The sequence below is a fragment of the Phyllostomus hastatus genome, unplaced genomic scaffold (genome assembly GCF_019186645.2).
Source record: "Phyllostomus hastatus isolate PE091 unplaced genomic scaffold, TTU_PhHast_1.1 phas_scaffold_28, whole genome shotgun sequence".
Classification (NCBI taxonomy): Eukaryota; Metazoa; Chordata; class Mammalia; order Chiroptera; family Phyllostomidae; genus Phyllostomus; species Phyllostomus hastatus.
Window position 1 is genome coordinate 17,572,504 of NW_025334022.1, and position 25,325 is coordinate 17,597,828.

Below are 25,325 nucleotides of genomic sequence, written 5' to 3' on the forward strand. Positions count from 1 at the left end.
AGGAGAGATTTCAGAGTCATCTGCTGGTAGGAAATTGTCAAAGCCATGTAAATGGCTAAGATGACCTTAGCTGTGGGGAGAATACAAATGAACACAAGGAGATGCCACCTATATTTAGGTATCATGTGAAGACAACCACAAATAAAGGGAACTGAAGAGTCTTCTAAGTGGTGGGAGTATACAGGGCTACGTGTACCTTGTGGAAGTGTTGGAGAAAGTAAGTAGGATGAGGATTAAGAGGAATTAATAGGAATTGGCAATCAGATGGCCAATAGTAGCCTTCAATGAGTGATTCACAAGGAAGTTCCTATTTAATTGGATGGAGGAAATTTGAGGGTGCTTGTAGACTGAGAGGAAACAAGATGCTGGAATAATGCATATGAAGAGTGAAAGTTCTTTCAGAAGTACAAAGCTCCACACAATATAAGGTCACAGCAAGTTGGCTTTTCATCCCAGATGCTGTGGAGTCAAAGGACCATTGACATCTGAAAGACATTTTTCATTTTTATTATTATACTGAATTCTGCTATGGAGTCTTATTCATGACTCCTTGCATTGCCCTTTCCTCCATCCCCCAAAGCACCACCATAAATGCTACCAATTGTTCAGTCTACCTGATTTTTTTCATCAAGCTTAGGCCACTCTACTATTACATGTGATAGGTTTCCCAAGACTGTTCTTAGAAAAAATTCATAGTATTTGAGTATTTTCAACTTAATTCCCATTGTGATATTCAGTTGTTTGTAGGAAAATGGAGAGACAATAACAAAAGATATTTGTAGGAATAAGGAGGGAGATGAAGCAGATTTATAAACCAGTCACTCCTCCCAAACAAGCTAATATTTGCTAAAAGAAAGCCATTCAGTGTCACATGTACCCAGCAGTTAAATGTATTGAGAAAGGAAAGCTTATGATTCTTTGAATAGAAAGGTATTTAGCCTAAAAAGAATAGACTTGGGCACAGTTTAGAAGTCTGACAGAGTCCTAGGAAAATAATAAAATGGGAGAATTTGTTGCTCTTCTAGAGAGTAATTATTGTTCAACAACCTCTTAAATGTATGGCTTAAAATGTCTGGCTAAACCAGACATTTAAGAAGTCCTAGTTGTGAATTAATTGGAGCTTTTTCCATAAATTATACTTCATCTAAATGCCTTTCCTGTCACTGAGGCCAACAGTGAATCAGTACATTTTAATGTCCACTCAGTCTTCGTCAGTTCTTTGTTTCTTTGAACAGCCATTCAATGTTTTGCTTTGCAGCATTAGTAAAAAGAAAAGAGAAGGGAATGGGGAAGTGAGAGATAAGGAGAATAAGAAGGAAAGGAAAAAATGTAACCTAGAGAAATTCCTTTTTCTTTTATTACCATAATCACTATAATATCACTGAATACGTTCTTATGCAGAATCATGTTCTCCTGTCTGCTATGTCTTTATGACTTAATGTTCCTTGTATATAAAACTTGTATGAACCATTCAACAGTACAGATAATAGAATTGTATCAAGTGCCAGACCTGCAGCTGTGCATATCCATGGTATCACAACTGCAAAGAGGAGCTATTCTTCTTGTGTTCAATTATTCTCTTAACCTTGATGTCAGATTTGAATCCTCCCTTTCTTCATACCCTCAACATCTACTTAATTGCCAGTTCTTTAGATGCCACTTGGACCTGCCTCCTTGATGCTACCCTTGTTTAGGCCCTCATTTTTTACCAAAAGTATTTTGGCAAGAGCCCCCAACAAAGCGGGCCTTTTGTGATCTCTCCCCTCTCTGTCCTATGCAGACCTTCCAGTGTCATCGTCCTTAAGTACTCCATATTATTTCTTTCCTCAAAACCCCTTGGTATTTCCCTACCATTTATAAAATCAAGCCCAAACCACATGACCACTCTGCCTTTCATGGGCATAATACTCCAGTTAAAATGAACTGTTCAATGTTCCTTGCATATGCATATCAAAGTTTGTATTTCTGCTCATGCCTGCCCTCCTTCCTCAAAAAGCTGAGTAAGCTGCATGAGAATAGGGACTATATCTATCTGGTTCACTTTTATGTTCTCAGACTCTAGCATTGTGGTTGGCATACAGTACATGGTCATTAAATATTGACTAAATTAATAAAACCACATTTCCAAATCAACTTACCCTTTAAAATTCAGTTCAAATGTCATCCTGCCAAAATATCTGTATTAACACCTGCCTCCCACCTTAATACCTACCTCACCTCACCTCTCTAAATATAAGTAGTTTGTTTTTGTCTGACCTCTCATAGGCCTTCTTGATACTATTTCTTGGCACTTTGAATTACAATTCTTTTTGTACCTATCCCATCTCCCACTATACTGAAATCCCTGAAGTCATGAGCTATGTTTAATTAATAATTGTGTCCTAAAAATCAATGCTCATGAAATGGACACTCAGGTGATTAGAATAGCCACATTGGAAGCTATAGCAAAGTAGAGAAACTTGAGGTTTATTACTATTTCTAACTGCATGATAATAGCTCTCGTGCTTTGCTCATAAACATCAAAAGGTGAAAATGCCTGGATGTCAATTAGCCAAAATATAAGTGAAAATATTGGTTGAGCCTCTATTAGCCAAGATATGAGGCCATGATGGCTAAGAATTAAACTCTGGCCAATCTCCAAGAAATAAGTAGGGCCAACATCAAAATTTGCATAATTCATGAAATTGTGAGTTGTTTTTCCCTTCAATGGATGCTAACTGTAATAATATTTTATTCATGGCTATTAGAGTTATAGACATTTAAATAAATTCAGTCTGTAAATGGTATCTTTGGCTCTAGTTTTCTTTGTATTATAAGTCAAAACTATGCTGCATGTTATATGCACTGCATATATATATATCAATTTTCAGGTTACCACTCTCCTTTGAAATCTTGGCATTAAGCTCCAATTCCCCTAGTTGTGGATACTCTTAAGACTCTCCACTAAGGAATTTGACTATTTGGGCCTCTGGGGAAGAAAAAGCCTATGTATTTATTTCCTGGAACAAACCATTCCAAGGGAAACAATGGTTTTGCCAGATACTTTAGATTCTATCATTTATAGACCTGGCTATACTTTGTACAACCCTTCATCTTCACATTGGCCCACCTATGAAGAGAAATTCTTTTGAAAGCCCTTCAGAGAATAATTACCTATAATCCTAAATGACTCGTTCCAGATTTTTACTCCTCTGAGCATTTGAAGCCCATTTACTTTCATTCTATAATGGAGACAAAAAATAAATAAATAAAAACCTTTCCTGTGGAAACAGTTTCTCTGGAGGATGTAAATTACCCTTTTGACTTATCTGGACTTTTAAGTTGTGCAAATATCTCTCCACTATTCTGGCAAGCAGTGCTGAAGAACACTTCCAGAAAATCTTATGATTCCCATAGGTATGTGTGTCTTTGAATACATCCCATGATTTTCACCTGACCAGGTCCTTATAGAAACACTCTTGAATTTCTGTTCAGTTGAAGTTTATCTTTCTAGAACATTCTTACAACCTGTTTCAGTACTTGAGTTTGTGCCTTTTCACTCAACCTTAGTATCAATTATCATAGTCAGCACAATATTTAATGTATATCTTAACTTTATTGAATAAGTATGCATTACATATAAATTGCAAGTCATTCTTGGTCCTGCAAAGAGACAGGTGTTTATTCCAAGGCAATATGAGAGCATGAATCCACAGTTCTACTGATAGTGAAATACTTCTGAGTGTTTTGGCATGGACACAATCTGTCAGTACCATTCAAAGCAGGCTTTGTTGTCACCTCTCCCTTCAGCTGAAGGATTCACAATATCCAGAATAAGCTTGTAAAGAACCTTTCTGTATCAGAGGTAGTTTTATGCCTGCATTATGCATCATAGACGACATTTGATCAAAGGTTCCATAAAAGGGGCAGAAGAGATGAGCTAAGGATTGCAACCAATTATTTTTTCAAGCAAACTGGCCATAGAAGCAAAAGTATCAACCAGATTTTAGAATAGCCTGTTTAGCCATTTAACATCAAAGCATGCAGTAGCCTGTGCAGACAATAGCTTTTAGAGACAACCTTGAATTTGGCTTGAGCACCAAGGATGCATTTTAGAAAGTGGAAAGTACATTTATATGCAATGACTATTGTAGTGAGCTGAATGGTGGCTCCCCAAAGGTATGTCCATGTCCTAATTCCCAGAACCTGTGATGTTACTTTATTTAGAAAAAAAGGTTTTCACAAATGAAGTTAAAGATCTTGAGATTAGGAGATTATTGTGGATTAACCAGGTGGGCCCTAAAAGGCATCTCAAGTGTCCTTCTAAGAGAAAGACAGAGGCAGATTAGATACACAGAGGGAAAAGTGATGTGAAGACAGAGCAGAGACTGATCAGAGCAGACCATCACAAGAAACTGGAAGAGGAAAGGAAGAGATTTCCCCCTAGAGCTTCCAGAGGGAGTATAGCCCTTCTAACACCTCAATTTTAGATTCTTTGCCTCCAAAACAATAAGAGAATAAATAGCTGTTGATTTAAGCTATAACATTTACAGTAATTTGTAACAGCAGCCCCAGGAAACTAATACAGAATTTAGTACTAGAAAATAAGGTCCTGCTATATCAAATACCTAAAAATGTAGATGTGGCTTTGGAATTGAATAATAGGTAAAGGCTGGAAAAATTCTGATGCATGTGATAGAAAAAACACAGATTGCCTTAAATAAACTGTTGGTAAAAATATGAATGTTCAAGATTCTCCTGGTAAGGGCTTAGAAGGAACTGAGGAACATTTCACTGAAACTACAGGAAATGTGATCCTTGTTATATAGCAGCATAAGACTTATCAGAATTGTTTCCCATGGTTGTATGAAAAGTACATTTGAAAGTGATGAAGTTTAATATTTAGATGAGATTTCTAAGCCAAGCTTGGAGGTATGGTCTAGTTTCTTCTTGAGCTTATATTAAAATACACGAGGAAAGAGAGAAATTGAAGAACTGTTAAGCAGAAAGAAACCACTACTTGGTGATTCAGGAAATTCTGAGCCTATTCAGATTGTAAAAGATGCTAACATTAGCAGATTCACTGTTAGCATAGTGTCCTTTGGAGATAAAGCCAAGCATGTGGCTAGATGATTTGTGGCTAGTGCTAGAATAATTATGCATGGGTCCACTCAGCCATCTCAATAGAAGCCAGGAATAGAGATGGGGTTATCTGGCAAAGATCCATGAGGACTTTCTTGTATCATTATTGAATCAATGTGATATACACAGGAGGCTCACAGAGTTTTTTAGACTGTTATACCAGCAGAAACACTTTTAGGTTGGTCTGAAAGGGACAGAGATGTGACAAAATGAGATAAAGTTGTCAAGACTGCTAAACTTTTACAGGTAGCAAACAGGGTGATAAAACAGCAAATGTGTGCTACCCTTCAATGTAAATGATCACCTGTAGAGTAGAGCTGCAGGTACAGAGGCAGAGGCCCAAGCATGCAAGCAGAAGCAGAAGTGAAAGCCATGGGCAGAGAGGGAGAGATTCAATCCATGGACCAAGAGTGCAGAACTACAGGCCTAAAGATTGGAGCCCTGACACAAGGAGGATTTTTGTCAGGCTTTAAAACCTAAGGGGATTTTGCTGTCTGAACTTTGCAAATGATTGGGACAAATGACTCCTTTCTACATTCCATTTTCTCCCTTTTGAAATACCAATGTCCACAACTATTCTCCAATGCCTGTCCTGCCATTGTATTTTGGAAGCAGATAACTTGTTTTCTTGTACTGGTCCATAGATGGAGAGGAATTTTGCCCCAGAAATTTTACCTACACCTGATTTAGATGATCTAGATGATGATATTTGGGACTTTTAAACTGATAATGTTTGGATGAAATTTTGAACTTAGATGATGCTGTAATGGGTTAGGCCTTGGGGAGAATGTTGAGATGGAGTAAAGATATCTTGCATATGGGACGGACCTAAATTGGGAATGGGGGACAGAGGGCAGACTACAGTGGGCCAAGGGTCATCTCCAAAAAAAGGAATATTTGTAACACAATCCCCAGAACCTGTGAATGTTACCTTATTTGGAAAAAAGGTTTTACAGATGTAATTATGTTTAGGACCTTCAGATAAAATTATGCTGGATTATCTGAGTGGGTCCTAAATGCCACCTAAGTGTGTCCTTATGAGAGCAAGGCAGAGGGAGATTAGGTGCACAGAGAAGGGAATATGAAAATGAAGCAGAGAGATGTGGCCATAACTCAAAGAATGCCAATAGTCACCACAAACTGTTATAGGCAAGGAGAGATCTCTTTTAAAGCCTCTGGAGGGAGCATGGTTTTTGGTTTTAGATATCTGGTCATCAGAACTATGAGAGTTAACACAACATCTGATGTGTTAAGCAACCAAGTGTGTGATAATTTGTTGTAGCAGCCAAAAGAAACTAATAAAACTAGTAATCATTTTAAGGGTTTTGTAATTTTTTAAATCATTCCAAAGGAAATCTTCATAAACTGGCGCTTCTCACAAGTGGTAGTAATAAATTCAACCAAACACTTTAGTATAATCCCATGGTCCCCAATATTTTTGGCACTATAGACTGGTTTCATGGAAGACAATTTTTCCAGGGACAGGGTGGGGGGTGGGGAGGAAAGGAGGTGGAGGTCAGGCAGTAATGCAAGTGAAGGTTTGCTGGCTCATCCACGGTTCCTAACAGGCCGCGGACAGTACTGGTATGTAGCCTGGTAATTGGGGACCCCTGGTATAATCTGTTTCATTACTAGAAACATCACTATGTACTTTTTTGGTGCTACTTTTTAAATCTTGACTGCAAATAGCTAGAGCAGGACCATTATAAATCTGTGAAGAAATTCCCTGAACTCAGTTATTGGAACTTCATGAAAGACCCTGAAAAGGCTTCATAATATTTGTGAGAAGCATGTGGGATTGCTCTAAATACAAATATATAATTTATCAATAATAGTACTTTACTTTTTCCACAAAATATAAAATAAGGCAAGTTCACACCTGGAAAAGGTGATGTATGTTAGTATTTCTACCTTGACCAGTTTGATAACATGGTATGGCAAATACCCCTTAATTTTAGTGAGGGTTAACCTTTCAAAATACCATTCTCCTACAGAATAGAAACCTATGAAAAGATTTAAAGAAGCCATACCATAAAGATTTCAGAAATGATTTTGTGAAGTAAAAAATACACACATTAAGTATTTACATAAAGTAGTCTACTATTTTATTTTATTGTTAAAAAACTGAGAAATTGATATGCCCCTTAAATTTGTATGTGCCTATGTGTGTTTCTTGAGATAAAACTGTAAAATCTCAGATACTGTAATTATTTTTGATTTTTCTACTATAGCAGCTTCAGAGCTTTTAAAAGTATTTTTCCAAGTAAGAATGCACTGGAGGAAAAGGCAGCAGTTTTAATCATTATACATCAGTATAAAGGAAACTGGGAGCTGCTGGTTACTTGTTTCCTTCATCTCAAGGGGTGATTTGCCAAGTCAGTCCTTTGTTCTTTCTGAATGTCTACAATGCTCTTTAGAGGAGAAATAAGATTCTCTATATTAGATATATACACATAAGAAATCTTTTACAATAGTCGTCTACATGAATTAATCTTAAAATTGCACTGCAGAGAAGTTATACCATCTTACTTCAATGCATATTTTAAAATAATAGAAAATTTATGTGACATTCTTATTCTCTCATTAATTTAAGAAAAACGTAGAGCCTATTTTCCTCCTAATGTTGTTTATGGCAGTATGATTTTAATTTGTTAATATAGGTAAGTAAGTACGATGACTAAAAAGTTCACTTAGTCACTAGGATGTGGAATTACTGTAACAGGAGATATAAATATATGCACATATATACACATACATACATTTTTCTTCTTCTTCAGACCACCAAGGCAGAATTGGAAAGGGGAGTAGAAAGGCAGATAAAACAATTGACCTTTCAGTTTTCTGCTGCCTCCTGCAGAGAGAAATCTTTTCCCTCTCAGGTATTCTAGAATTCTATTCCCTGCTTTCAAGGGGGTCATGGGAGAAAGAAGTGACAGAGAGAAGAAAGAAATCACAGAGATTAGGAATCAATATTTACCTTTAAAAATTTAAATAAAGGTAATAGAATTTTCAGGTTCATCCTTAGCATAAACATTAAAATGTGAAGTTTTTCTCAAAAATAGCCATATAAAGTGTTTGTAGAAAGTAGATATGTGCATAATTAGAAAACACTTCCTTAAATAAAATTTAAATTGTATTAACTGCTTCTGTTAAACTTTGGTTTAGTTTTAGCAATGGTAAGTGCCTGCAATATCATGCTAAAACTCTAGATTAATGATAAGTTTAATTTCAGCCAAAGCAGATGAATATATCAGCTTTCACTTGAGATAAGATTCTACATAACCTGATGGGGCTGAAGCAGTACTTGTTTGAGTTTCCATAATGGCTTCTCTTACAGAGTATGCAACATTAGTGCCTCTCCAGATCATTAATATGCATAGTTTCATTAGCCTTTTCATTTCCTGTGTAACAAGAATCAGAAACAGACATTGAGAAATTATTTCTTTCTATTCTTCTCCTCTCTTTTCTTCCTTTTTTGGGGGGTGACCTGCAAATATGAGTAACATTGTAAATTTTGACAAACTGGATATTTTTGAAAGTCTTAGAACTCTTTAGTTTCTTACACTTTTCACCATCACCATCAGGTCACACACAATAACAAGTAATACACATCTTTACACTAAAAGAGAACACACATTTTATAACCTCAATAATTATGTTCATATTAGTCTAATAGTGTGAGGAGTCTGGCAGTAGCTTTACAAATGTAGGCTATGTCATACGGCTTAGCTTGATCTTTGCAGAAGTGCATATATTTCCTCTCCATCCCTTGACTGCATGTTTTGTCTTTCTCAAAATGAGTGATGTTGTATACTTAAATATTTTTATATTCTTTGGCATCAGGAATTACTTAGATGAGATAGCTCCATTGTGGCGAGAGCGTGACCTTTCCAAAGGTACCCGTCTATTATCTGTAAGACAAAAAGAAAAAGAACCAAAAACATGGTGAGTTTTAGGTGTCAGCTATTACAAGATGTCAGGTCAAGAGAGGGTTTCAAACAGTCATGAAAGAAATCACTTCCAATGAATATGTAAATAAGTAACAAGGAGCCCAGATCTGAGAATCTCACACTGCAGCTGCCAGGCTGAGTTCAGGAGTTCTGCAATCAGCACTAAATAGCTATTCTTGGTAAGTGAAGTCAGAGTGATACAAGAAATGGAAGAATTTTCTCAAGCACAATCTCCTTGGAAATAGCAGGTGACAATAAAACTTCTTGGTAACTACTTCAATTCCCCATGCGTTTTCAATCTGTATATTGGCAACCTCTACAGGACACCAGCATGGCAGAGCAGAAGAGAGGTGTTTTTTAAAAATTTTTTACAATGATTGCAATATGTGGCAATCAAATCAGCTACCGAGTCTTTGCCTGATTGTATGATGTAAACAAGTTCAATGCATTATACAGTCATAATAGGAATGAATAATGAATATGTCCCCTTCCCCTCAACCATCACAGGAAAAATTATCATTGTAGAGATAACTGTTGGCACAAAGCTTGGAAAGCAATCTTTTAAAGTATTAAAAGTTGCTGAAAATAGTTTTAGCTTTAATAGGAAAAAAATTTACAGCTCTGCATTGAGATGATCACTACTATGTTATTATTACCTTTGTTTTATGCTCAGCTTAAACACAACTGATGTGGGTGAAAATCCCTTTCTGACAAAAGCATAATATACTTAAGAGTCTCTGTTTAGGATGAGAGTAGAAACAATGGCAACCACAGGCACTTACATAAATGCTGACACTTCACACTCCTTAATTGGCTAATTCTCACAACATCCCTAGGAGGTAAGCCCATTTCATTCTATCCTACTATCTCTGCTTTACTGATGAAGGTTACAGGGAAAATCAATGATGGGGGATTATATTGCAAAGTTAATGCCTAAATGGCAGGCCTCTCTGTTCAGAAGTAAATGTTGGAGGCTCCCAAGCTACTATTCATTCCCTCCCTAAGATGATGATATGAAAGTAAGACACCTGTCTGTCCCATGAGAAGGATGGACTGTGAGAAGTGCTGAGATTTTGCGATGATGTCTTTTTCATCTGTGCTGGTATCCTGACTGACTCCCAGTAATCTGTGGTCAGTATACAAAGCAAAGAAAGCTAACTGGCCTCCATGGTGTTGGGCTCATTAACACCCTGGTGAGAGTGCACTGAACCAACAAGCTATAAACTTAAAGTGCCTTACCTGCAATAATATCATTGAGAGGAGAGAATGAAAGAGGCATTTTCTCTTTCCAGAGATATATGTGAGTGATAGATTATTTGGGTATCCTTTTAAAGATACTATTTTAAAAATCCAATATTTAGTTTGTGATATGAATCACAATTCAGCTAAAATGTGAAGATAACATTCTTAGATAAAGGGCTTATTACTTAGATGACACTGGTTTGCATATGGTATGGTTTGGAACTTCTTATAAAACATTTAAAAGTGAGGTTATAATAGAACAGTTACCATTGCATTGCTGCCATGTAAGAATTCAGTGTTAATGCTATCAGATATGAGAATGATGGTACCAATCACTGAGGAGTGTCCCAGCTCATAATGAGGCTTGCACCTTGGTGGTCTTACACATTAAAGTAAAACTGGTATTCATACTCACTGCCCATTAAATGATATGATGTAAGGGTTTATGTCAACCTGCAACTAGTTGGTAGCATTTGGTGTAAGAAAATAAACTTTCAGGTCAAAATGGACTTAGGAAAGGACACTGAAGCTTTTGAAAGGCAAGATACACACTGGTTCAGGGTCAAAACCCAGCTCTTGTCATACACAAAAGTGAAATATTCTTTATTTCCTCCCTTCCTTCCTCCTTTTCATTCTTCCTTCTTCTCTCTCTTCTAATTTTTTGGTACCTAATCAGTCCCCTATGTTTAATTCTGTAAAAGTCACCATTTAATGTTTTTAAAATATCAAGCTACAAACTTGTTTATGAAAAAATGCCATTAGAAACAATGACAGCAATGTCTGATCTGAATTTTGTGATTTATTTACAATTCTCTGTATTTACATTAAAAATATTTTGGTAGAAAATATATATTTATTCTCTAGACTTGTATGGACCAGGCTACAGTGTAAGTTAGAAGATAATATGTTATATGTATATATAACAAATACATATTCATCTCTCTTCACATTATAATAGCTTACAATCTCCTGATGATAATATTTCATGCTTGGATTCATGCCTTCTTTGAAGCAGAGATTGAGAATCATTAACTTTTTAAAATAAAAACATCTATATTTATAGTGTTAAATACTAATGCATAAAAATCAGTGGTCTGACCCTCATAAGGTGAGGGTACAAAGTTAGCATTACATTATGATAAAGAAGGACATGTTAGATATTATTGCTGGGAGAGCTAATGGAATGATTTTGGTGATTGCATTTCCATTCTGGAAACACAGGTGGAAGAAACAGGTGTGCATGTGATATGATTGGAGAGCTTCAGGAGACCCAGAACGAACCAAATTAACTTTCTAACCTGTGTGATTCTCCCAACACTACTGATACTAGAGTAGTTTACATGGTGAACACAGCAGCCTGTCCTTTAAAAAGTCAATAGTTTAAAACATTGTGTATTTACCTGAGATGATATGAAGGGCTTTGTGAGTGGTTATCCTTTCCAATATGCCTGTTGTGTTTTTGGATATCAAAGAGAGGAAGATGGGGGAAGCATCTGTGTGGTTTTGTATGCTTGTTGGAGATACTGTGCAAAACCATTTCCTTAGAGGATGGGAAATGTGATTTGCCATCATCTTCCTCTACTTCCATTTTATTAATTTATGAGGTGACATATTACAGTGAATAAGAAAGCCTAGAGAATCTAGTATATCCTCACAGAGTAGGAATTCATCAAGGCATTCTATTGTTTGTAAACACAATTAATGTAGCACTAAAGCCTGAGATGTTAGTCCCAAAAATTAGCTTCCAAATCCACCACAGTTTGGGTGTGTATATGCTAACAGAGTCTCTTTGATCATCAAATGCTTTTCTTTATAAAATATGCCTCCTGTGAAGGTGCAAGGATTCTTCTGTTACAGAGGGTGGCCTGGTCATAGCATGAGCTTAAAAGAGTAATGTAGTCATGTGAAAATGTGTATTCTCTGGAGGAAGGATGGCTCAAATTAAAACAATATTCCAATCTGTCACCAAGAGACTATAAATACATGGTTTAGCTCTAACATGCTTCTGCATATTCTGAATATCAGGTTAACCAACTCATACCAATGTGAGGGCTTCCCCACGGTCTTAAGAGCAAGAAGCTTTATGTCATTTCTGAGCATAAATTGATTTGACATTCATCTCAAAATCTTCCCAACTGAGTCCTACAGGGAATGAATTAAACCCATTATTGTAATGTTTTAAAATTCATTTGTGCAATCATCTATTTAGCAACTATATATAAAGCACATCATCCATGGAATACCTGAATGTCACAAAGTTTCAGATCCATAGCTAAAGCTACACCACTAATTTCCTTCTTACTGAAAACTTTGTCAAATGCAATAACTGAAGAATTAGCATATCATAGGTAAGGCTGAAACCAAACTTGATGTGAGATAGACTGAAGGACTCAAGTCTGTGGTGTGTAACCTGGAAATGGGCAATTAATCCTCTAGAAAAGTCAGTGTATGCCAACCATACAAAGCTGCATCTTGTGTATTGTATGAGTAAGTCACCTTAAAACTGAAAAACTGTGATAAAAAGGCCATGTCCTATAGTCATTTTCCCCAGGTTAGGTGTCCATCTGTCATCTACGGAAGAATTGTTTCTTTCCTGGTGCTTCATAGGCATGCAGTTGTATATCAAATGGCAACCTAACATAATGCATTATACACTCTCAGTAGGGAAACATAAAAAAAGGTGTGCCTGGTATATACTGCACATTGTATTACCAATATTCCATTTTAATGCAAATTAGTTGGCCAGAAAACAAAGTAAAAGAAAGCCTCTGTAATTTACTGTGAGCTCTGTGTTCTCCAAAACTCTTCAAAATGAGGTGACCACTAATGGGTAAGGCACTATATCCAGCATACTGAGCAAATAGAGGACTGGGTTTACTGAGTTTAGGCTAAGAAAACCAAGAAAATTTTAGATTGTTTTAGGAAATGTATAGTGAGTAGCTGTTTGCATTCCAAACACTGATAAAGAAAATTCTATCTCTTAATTATAAAATAACCAATTTTATTTTATTTTATTTTTTATTGTTGTTCAATTACAGTTGTCCCTATTTTTCCCCTATTAATCACCTCCAGCCTACCCACCCTCAACCCCCACATTCAATCCTCCTCCAACTGCACTGTCTTTGTCTATGGTTCCTTTATATGTGTTCCTTGATGACCTTTCACCTTCTTTGTCTCATTATCTCCTCCTCCCCCTGTGGTTACTGTCAGATTGTTCTTTATTTCCATAACTCTGGTTGTATTTTGCTTGCTTGTTTGTTTTGTTGATTAGGTTCCACACATAGGTGAGATCATATGGTATTTCTTTCATCACATGGCTTATTTCACCAGCATAATGCTCTCTAGTTCCATCCATGCTGCCATCAAGGGTAGGAGCTCCTTCTTTCTTTTTCCTGCATAGTATTCCATTGTGTAAATGTACCACAGTTTTTTGACCCACTCATTTACTGATGGGCACTTAAGCTACTTCCAACACTTGGCTATTGTGAATTGTGCTGCTATGAACATTGGGGTGCATAGATTCTTTTGATTGGTGTTTCAGGGTTCTTAGGGTATAATCCCAGTAGTGGAATTGCTGGGTCAAAAGTGGTTCCATTGTTAGTTTTCTGAGGAAATCCCATACTGTTTTCCACAGTGGCTGCACCAGTCTGCATTCCCACCAATAGTGCACTAGGGTTCCCTTTTCTCTACAGCCTCACCATCACTTGTTGTTTGATTTGTTTATGATGGCCATTCTGACTGGTGTGAAGTGGTATCTCATTGTGGTTTTAATTTGCATCTCTCTGATGGCTAGTGATGCTGAGCATCCTTTCATATGTCTCTGGGCTCTCTATATGTCCTCCTTGGAGAAGTGTCTCTTTAGGTCCTTTGCCCAATTTTTAATTGGATTCTTTGTCTTCCTAGAGTGGAGTCATGTAAGTTCTTTATATATTTTGGAGAAAACATGATTTTTAATGGCTACTTTCCTTAATATTATATAAACAAACCACAATTTGATTAACCATATCTCTACTGTTGGACATTTAAGTTGCTTCCATTTTTTCTATTATAAAAAACCTCACAATGAATATCCTTATAGTTTTATCTTTATATATATCATGTGTGGAAGTGTTATGTAGGATAGATAGTAAACCAAGGCAGATAGGAGGGAGACATCTCACCCACTAACTCAGCAGTCCTGAGCCTGGTCCAATAATGTCACCAGGTGTTCCAACATCGCAAGGAACACTATGTTAGTATGGGAGGAGGGAAGCCCTTGAAATTCTATGTGTCATGTCTGCTATCTGGGAAAGAAAGCCTTAAAATTGTGTATTCATCTCAAGGCCTGGAAAGGTGAGAAGGAGGGGGTTCACAGTGCCTAAATAAGAAGCCCATAAAACAACTTTGGTTAATTGTCTTCCTCTGGTTACTATCTGTTTTATGAGTGAGCCCCTAATGCTTACAGAAAGAGCCCATAAATAACTTTGAGTAACTGACCCAACTTTAATTAACTGTCCCATCATGTATCTGTTTTACAACAAGATGAACAAATGTAATCTGTAGCAACATAAGGATCTGGGCTAACAGACCCATACACATACCTACATTTGGGCAGTCATGCCTCCCCGAGAAAACTGGCACCACCTTTACCAGTCAATCAGTATGTAACTTCTTCACCTCCATTGTGCCAACTATGTAAGTCCTCAGAACAAAGGACCTGATGCTCTTGCCACTCCTGTCCTTGCATTCTGCCACCCTTACCTTGCCATGCCCTTAACCTATGCCTTTCACTTCCCACCTTGGCAAGGCCCATTCTCTTCCATGAGAACATATCACTAATAAACCCTGCTTGCACTCTAATAGACTTGCTGATCTGTAATTCTGCATTGCATTGGCAAGAAGAACCAGGTTTCTCCTGTAACAGAACTAGCATCGTTAAATATGCAAAATTAAGTCTTTCTGTAGCTAGAGATATCTGATAAACATTCAACTATATCTCTTTTTCTTCAAGGTTTGCTTTTTTTACATTCGATTATTTAAATGATTTAGAATTTACTTTGCTGTGCCATGTCAGATAGGTTCCCGCATTGCTTGCTTGAATTTTTTCCTTGCAAAGAGGAAATGGGTGGTCCCAGCACTATTTGTTGAATAATCATGAATTTCTACAGTGACTCACGATACCTCTTTTATCATAAATTATCTATACTAAGATACATTTCTGTTACAGTGACCTAAGTAGTTTTCTGACTATTTTGCTGCCAGTACCTTCTGGCTGTATTATTTTAGCCTCATAATATGTTTTAATACTCAGTGGAGATAATACTCCACAATTTATATTTTCATTTCAAACATGTATTTTTAGGGCACATTTTGGATCTTTATATCATGCTTTCATCAGAAAAAATCCTGAAGAAGAAAAAGTACAGTTTGAAAACAAACCCAATATGTACTAACTAGGCTCTCCCTAGCAAGGCTAGGCAGGTGTCTATTCCTGAGTGCCAGTGAGTCAAGTGACTCTAACGTCTCAAATTATGTTTATTTTTTAATTCTCACCCAAGGATATGTTCATTAATTTTAGAGAGAGATGGGGGAGGGCCCTCTCCCAAGAGGAAGAAGGAAAGAAACATAGATGTGAGAGAGAAATATGGATCAGCTGCCTTCTGCATGTGCCCTGACCGGGGATGAAAGCCTAACCCACATATGTGCTGTGACTGGGGATTGAACCATCAACCTTATGGTTTATGGGACAGCACTCCAATTAACTGAGCAACCAAGCCAGGAGCCTAATGATGTTTTTAACAGTTCTCCTCAGGTTTCTCATTTTTCTCAAAAGATTTTAAAAAGCCTCTTTCTTTGCATTCTGATCATGTTTTCTACTGTCTGACCACTCTTCTTCTGGAAATACAGCAGAGACCAGCACTAAAAAAAAAGAATATAACCAAATCTATGTAGAGATTTTATAATACTCTTATTCTCATTATTTTTGCCTTGTCAAAAATATAAATAATTGGAATTAAATGTATAGTTTGTTGGCTGTTGATAATAAAGTCTAGTGTTTCTAGATTGTAAATCTAATTTTCTGATATGTTTTCTATGTTTTTACAAAATTGGCTTCCACTAGAAACCAGAAATATTAATCTATATCAAACACATTATTTGATTCCAACAGAACTGCATACAAGGGTACTATGAAAAATGTATGTCTAGAAGTCAGTCAAATACCTCCACCTAACAAATAGTTCTAGCCTTTTTCTAATTTCATTGAAATTCTTCAAACTAGAAACAGACCATATTGTGTAATCTATCTTTTATTACATGCAAATAAATCCATGCAAAGTAAATAGAAACCCAGATTACCACGGTAGTTCAGCTTGGTAGAAGACATGAAAGTATTTTAATGAGGATGATAATGAAAAGCAATAATGTTAAAGTGATGCAGAAGCTACTGTGACTATAGACACACAGCTCCCATTAACTATAATTGGAGTTAAGCACATGTAATGATAACAAAATAGACCCTTAAATGTCTTTCCAATTGGAAAATAAGCAAATATCTTCCAGGAAATGGTGTGCTTTTGTGTGGAATACAATGTGCTTATTGAAATGCACAAATTATTTTCATATTGATATTGCTCAGCATATGATGTTGGTATTTTTCCTATGCTTAGGGATATAGATCTGCTAGAGGTAATATCTGTACAAAGAATGCCTTTCCTTTTCTCGTCCTAATGCTCAGCATTCATTATGTTATTAGAGGAAAGTCCTCAATAGTTGCAATGAATTTATTAATTCAGTAGCTTATTATCAGCATGAAATTCTGCTGTGCTGGGGAAAATCAAATTATATTTTATAAAACTACAGTAGTGAGATTAAATCACTTTTCTATATTTCACCTTCTTCTTATCCTCTCCATCAGGTAGTAACTGTACTCTCTATCTCTACTATGAACCTCATATTTTGCACAATATCAAGTCTTATATAATATAAAGGTACATTATTAAACAAACTCAATTACAGCAACTTTAGGAAGATTGAAATATGTGATAAAAGTACAACTACATAGTATAACAATGATATTACTTCAAGGCATTAACAACTTAATCCATATTAAGCTACAAATGTAGAAAATATGCAATACTTTTATCTATCATAAACATGATATTTTCATGACATGTACAATCAACCTCTTGGGATTTTCAATGACTAGCATATACATAATTGGTAACTTGAGAATTTCAAAGCATTTTAGAAAAGTAGGACTCAGACAAAAACTAAAATCAGTATATTGTTCAGTATTTCAAGTGCTATATACCTTGCTGTTAATTATCTTGGACACAATGTCAAAGCCAGTGAATAGATTTTTTAAAAAATGTCCTTGGTTTTGTATATTAGCCATGCATTATGTTTCCTTCTACACAAGGAAATGCAATTGGGTCTTAAGATAAATTTTTTCTCTATGAGTTTGAAAGTCTAATGACAATGCCTCCACATCTGGAAAATATGGAAAAAGCAACAAATAAAAATATGAAGAATATTAGAAAATAGTTGGAAAAGTTGCCAAGTAAATTATATATGTGTAACTTATACTACAGAGAAAACCAGCAGATAAAGCCATACAAACTATAACAGAGACTCTCAGATGTCAATCACAGCAGATTATATATAATAGTTTCTCAAAAACTGTCTGTTGATTAATCATCAAATCATTAGCAACGAATCAGGAACTGAACCTCCACTTCACATTCTGCTATACTGCTTACACACAGAAAATATATTCTGTCATTAATCTAAGGAAAGGAAAGGAAACCCATACTTCCTTTCTCCCTCCTTCCCTTACACCCTTTCATCCACCCACAAATTTTAATGGATAAAGTATCTACAGTGTACCATAACAGGCATCCTCATAAATTGTTAGGGAGGAAACCATAAATGTACAAACAACTATAACACAAAACTATATGTGTCATAGGATCTATTACAGTCTAAGTATAATGGGGGTTCAGAACAGAGAAAAATCATATCCTTTGAGTTCAGGAGCTGAGGGTCAGGAAGAATGTCACCCTAATTATGCCTTAAAGGATAAGTGGATCTAGTCAAGATGGTGGCATAGGTAGACATGGTTTATCTCTTTGCACAACCACATCAAAATTACAACTAAATTCTAGAACAACCATCACTCAGAACTACCAGAAATCAAGTTGAATGGAAGTCTGACAACTATGAAATTAAAGAAACCACATCCATTCAGAGTAGTAGGAGGTGTGCAGATTTGGAATGGGCTCGTCCCACATCCACATGTGGTGGATAAAATTTGAAAGGGATATCTCAGGAGTGTGCAGTCTCAGATCCATATCAGGTCCCCCCAACAGCCCAGGGTTCCAGTGCCAGGAAGATAAGCCCCCACAACTTCTGGCTGCAAAAACCAGTGGAGATTGAGTTGGTGGAAGAAACTTCTGGAACCCCAAGAAGTTCCTCTTAAAGACCCCACACATGGACTCACCTATTCAGCCTCACTCCCTCTGAGCTACAGCACCGGGGTAGCAGCTTAAAAGGCACCAGTTGTTCACAGGGAGAAACTGAAGTGTTTGCCATCAAAGCAAGGAGTGGCCATTGTCCCTTTTCTAAATCTTCCCTGCACAGACCTGGCAAGCTGGTGCCATATCTGAGACTCCATCAACCTGGCTACCACTCTTTGACCTGCCTTGGAGATCCTCAGGGACTCAACCCCACACAACTTATGGGTCCACCCAAACTGGTTTTCCATATGAATGGTTTGTCTTGGCTAATGCTGCAGATTTCCTAGATCCTATGAAACAAGCAACAGCTGGCTTCAGTGAGCTCCAGGCTGGGCACTAGCAGTATCCAGCCTAGATTCACAGCTTGGTTTCACCTGGGAATCTTCAAGCACAGCACAAGTAGCCATCATTGCAGATTGCTTTATACCCAGGCAGGGTTGCCCTGGGAAAATACAGATCGGGACTGACCTTGGCCTGCACCACCAGGTAAACCCCAGGGCCAGTGCACCCAGTGGACAGCTACAGATAATGTCAGAGCACCATCACCCTACCCCTGCACAGCTGATACTCCATAGAGGGAGGAGGTAGGTGGTCAGTATTCATAGCCAATCCTTGCAGCTGACTGGCCTGGGTAAATCCCTCACATTGACCTGCCAGTAGGAACCAAGGCTCAACTACAAGAGGAGGGCATACCAAGCCCACACAAAGGGTGCACCTTGAGTACCCAGTTTGGGAGATAGGGGAGGCTGTGCCACTGGACCCTACAAGACACCTACCACATTAGGCCACATGACTAAGACACAAAGTCGTAGCAGCTCTACCTAATACATAGAAACAAACACAGGGAGGCTGCCAAAAGGGGAGACAAAGAAACATGGCCCAAATGAAAGAGTATATCAAAACTCCAGAAAAAGAGATAAACAAAATGGAAATAAGCTATCTATCAGATGCAGAGTTCAAAACACTGTTTATAAAGATGCTCAAGGAAATTAGTGAGAACCTCAGCAGCACAAAAAAAGATCCAGTCAGAAATTAATGATTCACTAATTGAAATAAAGAACAATTTTCAGGGGAACAACAGTAGAGTGGATGAAGGCCTGAGAATCAAATCAATGATGTGGAATACAAGGATGCAAAAACCAACCAATCAGAACCAGAAGAAAAAGGAATCCAAAAAAATGAGGGTAGTATAAGCACCCTCTGGAACAACTTCAGCAGGTCCAACATTCACATCATAAAGGTGCCAAAACAAGAGAAAGAGCAAGAAATTGTAAATATACTTGAAAAAATATAGTGAAAGAAAACTTCCCTAATTTGGTGAAGGAAATAAACATGCAAGTCCAGGAAGCACAGAGTCCCAAAAAAAGATGGATGCAAAGAAGCCCACTCCAAGACACATCATAACTAAAATGCCAAAGATTAAATAGAGAGAATCTTAAAGGCAGCAAAAGGAAAAATGTTAGTTACCTACAGGGGAGTTCCCATAAGACCGTCAGCCAATTTCTCAAAAGAAGCTTTGAAGGCTAGAAGGGAATTCCTTCTAAAGTCATGAAGCAGGCAACTACAGCCAAGATTGCTCTACCCAGAAAAGCTATTACTTAGAACTGAAGGGCCAATAAAGAGCTTTCAGATGAGATAAAACTAAAGCAGTTTGGCATCACCAAACAATTATTATATGAAATGTTAAAGAGACTTACGTAAGAAAAAGATAAAAAATATGAACAAAATGGCAAAATCTATCAACAACTAAATATTAAAAAACTAAGCAAACAAGAACCCAAAGGACCAGAACACAGAAATGTACCACTGGCTGTGATTTTGAGGAAAGAAGATATTAATCTACAAGCTACAATATACAAGCCTATAAACAGGTGTTTCCTATTAACAGTGTTCCCCATGCTATTTTATTATTTAACAAGTTATTTGGATAAAGGCAAACTGTATGGTTAATATCACAGACACATTAGCAGATATCAGAGCCATTGTTTTAAACTATAAACAGTCTCTTAATGTAAAAGCCAGTCAGCAGTTGTTTTAAATATGGGTAATTAGGATAGAGTTAAAACACAGTTTCTCAATGTCGTATTAATAACTGGCAGAAGTTGTTTTGTAATTTTAGCTTCTAATGCAATCTGTACACAATGTGAATGCAGGCCAAGCTTATACATGAATACTTAAATAATGACCACTTGATAGCAACTTACCTATCATATACATCTCAAAGAATCTTTCCTGGTTTCTAAGTCTACCGGAACAAAGTCAATCCTCACATAATTAGACAAATTTATAACTGTGAATGGCAGTACATTGATTTTTACAGCATTTTTTATACTATTGAAAGTTGTAAATAACCTATATGTCCATCATGAAATTATATTGTAACAGATGGGACTCGTGCACTAGGATACAATGCAGCCATACTGAATTATTATATAGATCTACATGTACTTGACATTATGAGATCCACATTATAAAGTGGAAAAGGCGAATTACAAAAGAATGTATCATATTGTCATTTTTTAAATATAACTTTTAGAAGTTTGTAAGGATATATACCAATAACAATGGTAGTTATCTCAGAGTGGTAGGGTCATATTTTTTTCTCTTATATTTTTCCATGTTTGAATTTTTGGCATTGAGCATGATTCATTTGGCAAATTAGAAAAACAACCTAGTAAGATGGAAATTTTTCTGTCTTCAGATAAAAAGCACTTACTTCTCTCAACTTAATAAAAGAACAGTCTAGGATTCAATCATCTGAATTAAGTTGATTATACTATCACCTACTACACAATAAATGGGAAGTAAAAAAAATAGACAAAAATCAGGTACCATTTTTGGCCCTGCTGAAATAAGGGCCATAGTATGTACCCCCATCAGAAAGCAATGGCTTACAGTAGCCTCTCTTGAACACCTCAAATTCTAGCACAAGTGGCAACCAATCACAGATAACTCTGCAACTCCTACCAGGCAGCCCCTTAGCCTAACACAAACAGTGCTGACCTTGGCCTGCACCAGACCCCTCCCAAGATACCACAGATGAGAGTGAAAATAAACAAAACAGAGTCTAAAGAAACAACAAAAAAGATCAATGAAACTAAGAGCTTGTTCTTTGAAAAGATAAAACAAAATTGATAAACCTTTAGTCAGACTCATCAAACATAAAAGACAGAGCCAAAATAAATAAAATCATAAATGAAAGAGCAGAAGTGACAACCCAACACCAAATAAATACAAAGGATTATAAGAAAATACTATGAACAATAATATGAGAACAAATTGGACAACCTGGAAGAAGTGGATAAATTCCTAGAACTATACAATCTTTCAAGACTAAACAAGGAAGAAACAGAAAATCTGAACAGACTGGTAACTACTAATAAAATAGAATCCATAATCAAAAAACACCCAACAAACAAGAGTCCTGGACCAGATGGCTTCACAGGTGAATTTTAACAAATATTCAGAGAATTACTAATACATACACTTCTCAAACTATTCCAAAAAAACTTGAAGAGGGGGGAAAGTTCCCAAACTCATTTGACAGGACCAGCATTGCACTAATACCAAAAGCAGTCAAAGACACTATGAGAGAGAGAATGAGAGAGAGAGAGACAGAGAGAGAGAGAGAGAGAATTATAGGCCAATATCTGTAATGAACATAGATGCAAAAATCCTCAATAAAATACTAGCAAAAACAAATTCAGCAATGCATTTAAAAGATTATACACCATGAGCAAGTGGTATATATTCCTGGGATGCGAGATTGGCTCAATATCTGCAAGTCAATTTATACAATACACCACTTAAACAAAATGAAGAATAAAAATGATGAGATCATATCCACAGATACAACGAAAGCATTTGAAAATATCTAACAACCATATACGATAAAATCTCTCAGCAAAGTGGGATAGAAGGAACATACCTCAACATAATAAAGGCCATATATGACAAACCCACAGCCAACATCATCCTCAACAGTGAAATGCTGAAATCTTTTTCTTTAAGATGAAGAACAAGACAAGGATGTGCACTTTTACAACTTTCATTCAACAGAGTATTGGAAGGCCTAGTTACAGAAATGAGACAAGAAAAAGAAATAAAAAGTCATCTGAACTGGAAAGAAAGAAGTAAAATTGTCATTATTTGCAGATGAAATGATACTATCTAGAGAGAACCCTAAATATTCCACCAAAAATTTTAGAATAAATAAATTAAGCAAAGTAGAAGGATACAAAATTAATATTCAGAAATCGGTTGCATTTTATACACCAATGATAAACTATCAGAAAGTAAGAAAATAATCTCATTTATAATTGCATCAAAAAGAGTAAAATGCCTCGGAATTACTTTAACCAAGAAGGTAAAAGACCTGTACACATAAAATTATAAGACATTGAAGAAATGAAAGAAGAAACAACTAAGTGGAAGGATATACTATGTTCATGGATAGGGAGAATAAACATCATTTAAATTGTCCATATTGCCCAAAGCAATGTACAGAGTCATTGCAATTTCTATCAAAACACCAATGGCCTTTTCCCCAGAACTAGAATAAATAATCCTAAAATTTATATGGAACCATGAAAGAACCCAATAGGTAAAGCAATCTTGAGAAAGAAGAATAAAGTTGGAAGTATCACGCTACTTAGTATCAGACTATACTACAAGGCCATAGTAGTAAATATAGCACATAGTGGCATAAAAATAGACACATGGGTCAATGAAAAAGAATATAGAACCCCCAAATAAACCCATGCCTATACTATTAAATAACTTATAACAAAGGAGTCAAGAATATACAATGTGGTAGAGATAGTACCTTCAACAAAAAGTATTGGGAAAACTGGACAGGAACATGCAAAAGAATTAAACTAGATCACTTTCTTACACCATATACAAAAATAAATGCAAAATTTACCAAAGAACTTAATGTAAAACTCAAAAACCTAAACCTCCTGGAAGAAAACATAGGCAATACAATTTCTGACATTTCTCTTCGCAATATTTTTTCTGATATATCTCCTCAGGCAAGGGAAATAAAAACAAACAAATGGGACTATGCCAAACTAAAGTGTTGTTTCACAACAAAGGAAACAATCAACAAAACAAAAAGACAACCCATTGAATAGGAAAATATATTCCCCAATGATACATCCAGTAAGGAGTTAGTATCCAAAATATACAAGGAACTCATATAACTTACCGCCCCCCGAAAAAAAATCTGATTAAAAAAATGGGCAGATGACCTGAATACACATTTCTCCAAAGAGGTCATACTGATGGCCAACAGACATAAAAAGAGACTCAATATCTATCAGTAAAACCACAATGAGATATCACCTTAAATCTGTTAGAATGGCTATTATCAATAAATCAACAAATAACAAGTGCTGGTAAGGATGTGAAGAAAAGGGAACCCTAGAACACTGTTGGTGGGAAAGCAGACTGGTGCAGACACTGTGGAAAACAGTACAGAGGTGCCTCAAAAATCAAAAATTAAACTGCCATATGGTTCAGCAATTACACTTCTGGGTATTTATCCACAGAAATTCAAAACACTAATTTGAAAATATATATGTACCCCTGTGTTTGCTGCAGTATTATTTACAATAGCCAAGATATGGAAGCAACCTAAGTGTCTATTGATCGATGAATAGATAAAGAAGATGTGATACATATATATAATGGAACACTGTTCAGCTATAAAAAAGAAGAAAATTTTGCCATTTCAGGCAATATGAATGAACCTAGAGGGTTTTGTGCTAAATGAAATAAGTCAGAGAAAGATAAATACCATATGCTATTGTTACAAAACAACAATGGGGGGGCCTGGGACCATATACTATTACCGAAAGGAACCCCCCAGGTTCACTATGTCTGTCGCCTTACAAGAAAGACATCTCTCAATGCCAGAGATTCACGAAAAGGTAAGGAAATGTTTATTTAATGCTATACGAACTTAAAGTAGTGACCTAATGTCTTTATCAAAATCCCAAAGTCCCTTACAACACCCACAAACACACACAGTCCTTCCTTCCCACTTTGCCCAGTCTGGGGTACCGTATCTCAGGAAAAGAAATAGAAGTCCATGGCTCAGGCAGCCCCCAGTTCTTCCCAGTAATCTGTCTCTGCTGGTAGGCCTCCCTCAGTTCCCAGCACCATCAGCTGTGGCACTGGGATCTCTGCTAAAGCCGAGTAGTGGTTCCTCCTTCTAAAGCTGCAGGGGTTCCCACTATGGCAAAGCCGCAAGGTTCTCTCTCCACTGCCCCAGCCACGTGGTCCTTATTTGCACAATGGCCGTGGGAGTCCTCACTCAGCCAAAACCATGTGGTTCTCCTGGCACAATGGCTGCAGGAGTCTCCACTCTGCAAAACCTGTGTGGTTCTCCCCCCAACGGCTGCTGTGGCTTGGTTTAAATCCTCACCCAATCTTCCTCTGCAGCCCCATTTCCGACTCCTCCCATAATTGGCTACACTTGCCAGCACTCTCATATCCTTCCAGGTTTACTGGG

General features: G+C 36.7%; 1 protein-coding gene across 2 annotated transcripts in view; it reads right to left on the minus strand.

Moving 5' to 3' along the window:
- Window positions 1-3,575: 3,575 nt before the first annotated feature.
- DIAPH2 (diaphanous related formin 2) overlaps window positions 3,576-25,325 on the minus strand; it is an 881,199-nt gene continuing 859,449 nt past the window's right edge. For both annotated transcript variants that reach the window (XM_045817492.1, XM_045817491.1), the window contains one exon: window positions 3,576-9,032. In XM_045817492.1, coding sequence (XP_045673448.1) covers window positions 8,968-9,032 — 65 coding nt within the window. In that variant the 3' untranslated portion in view covers window positions 3,576-8,967. The remainder of the gene's footprint in view (window positions 9,033-25,325) is intronic.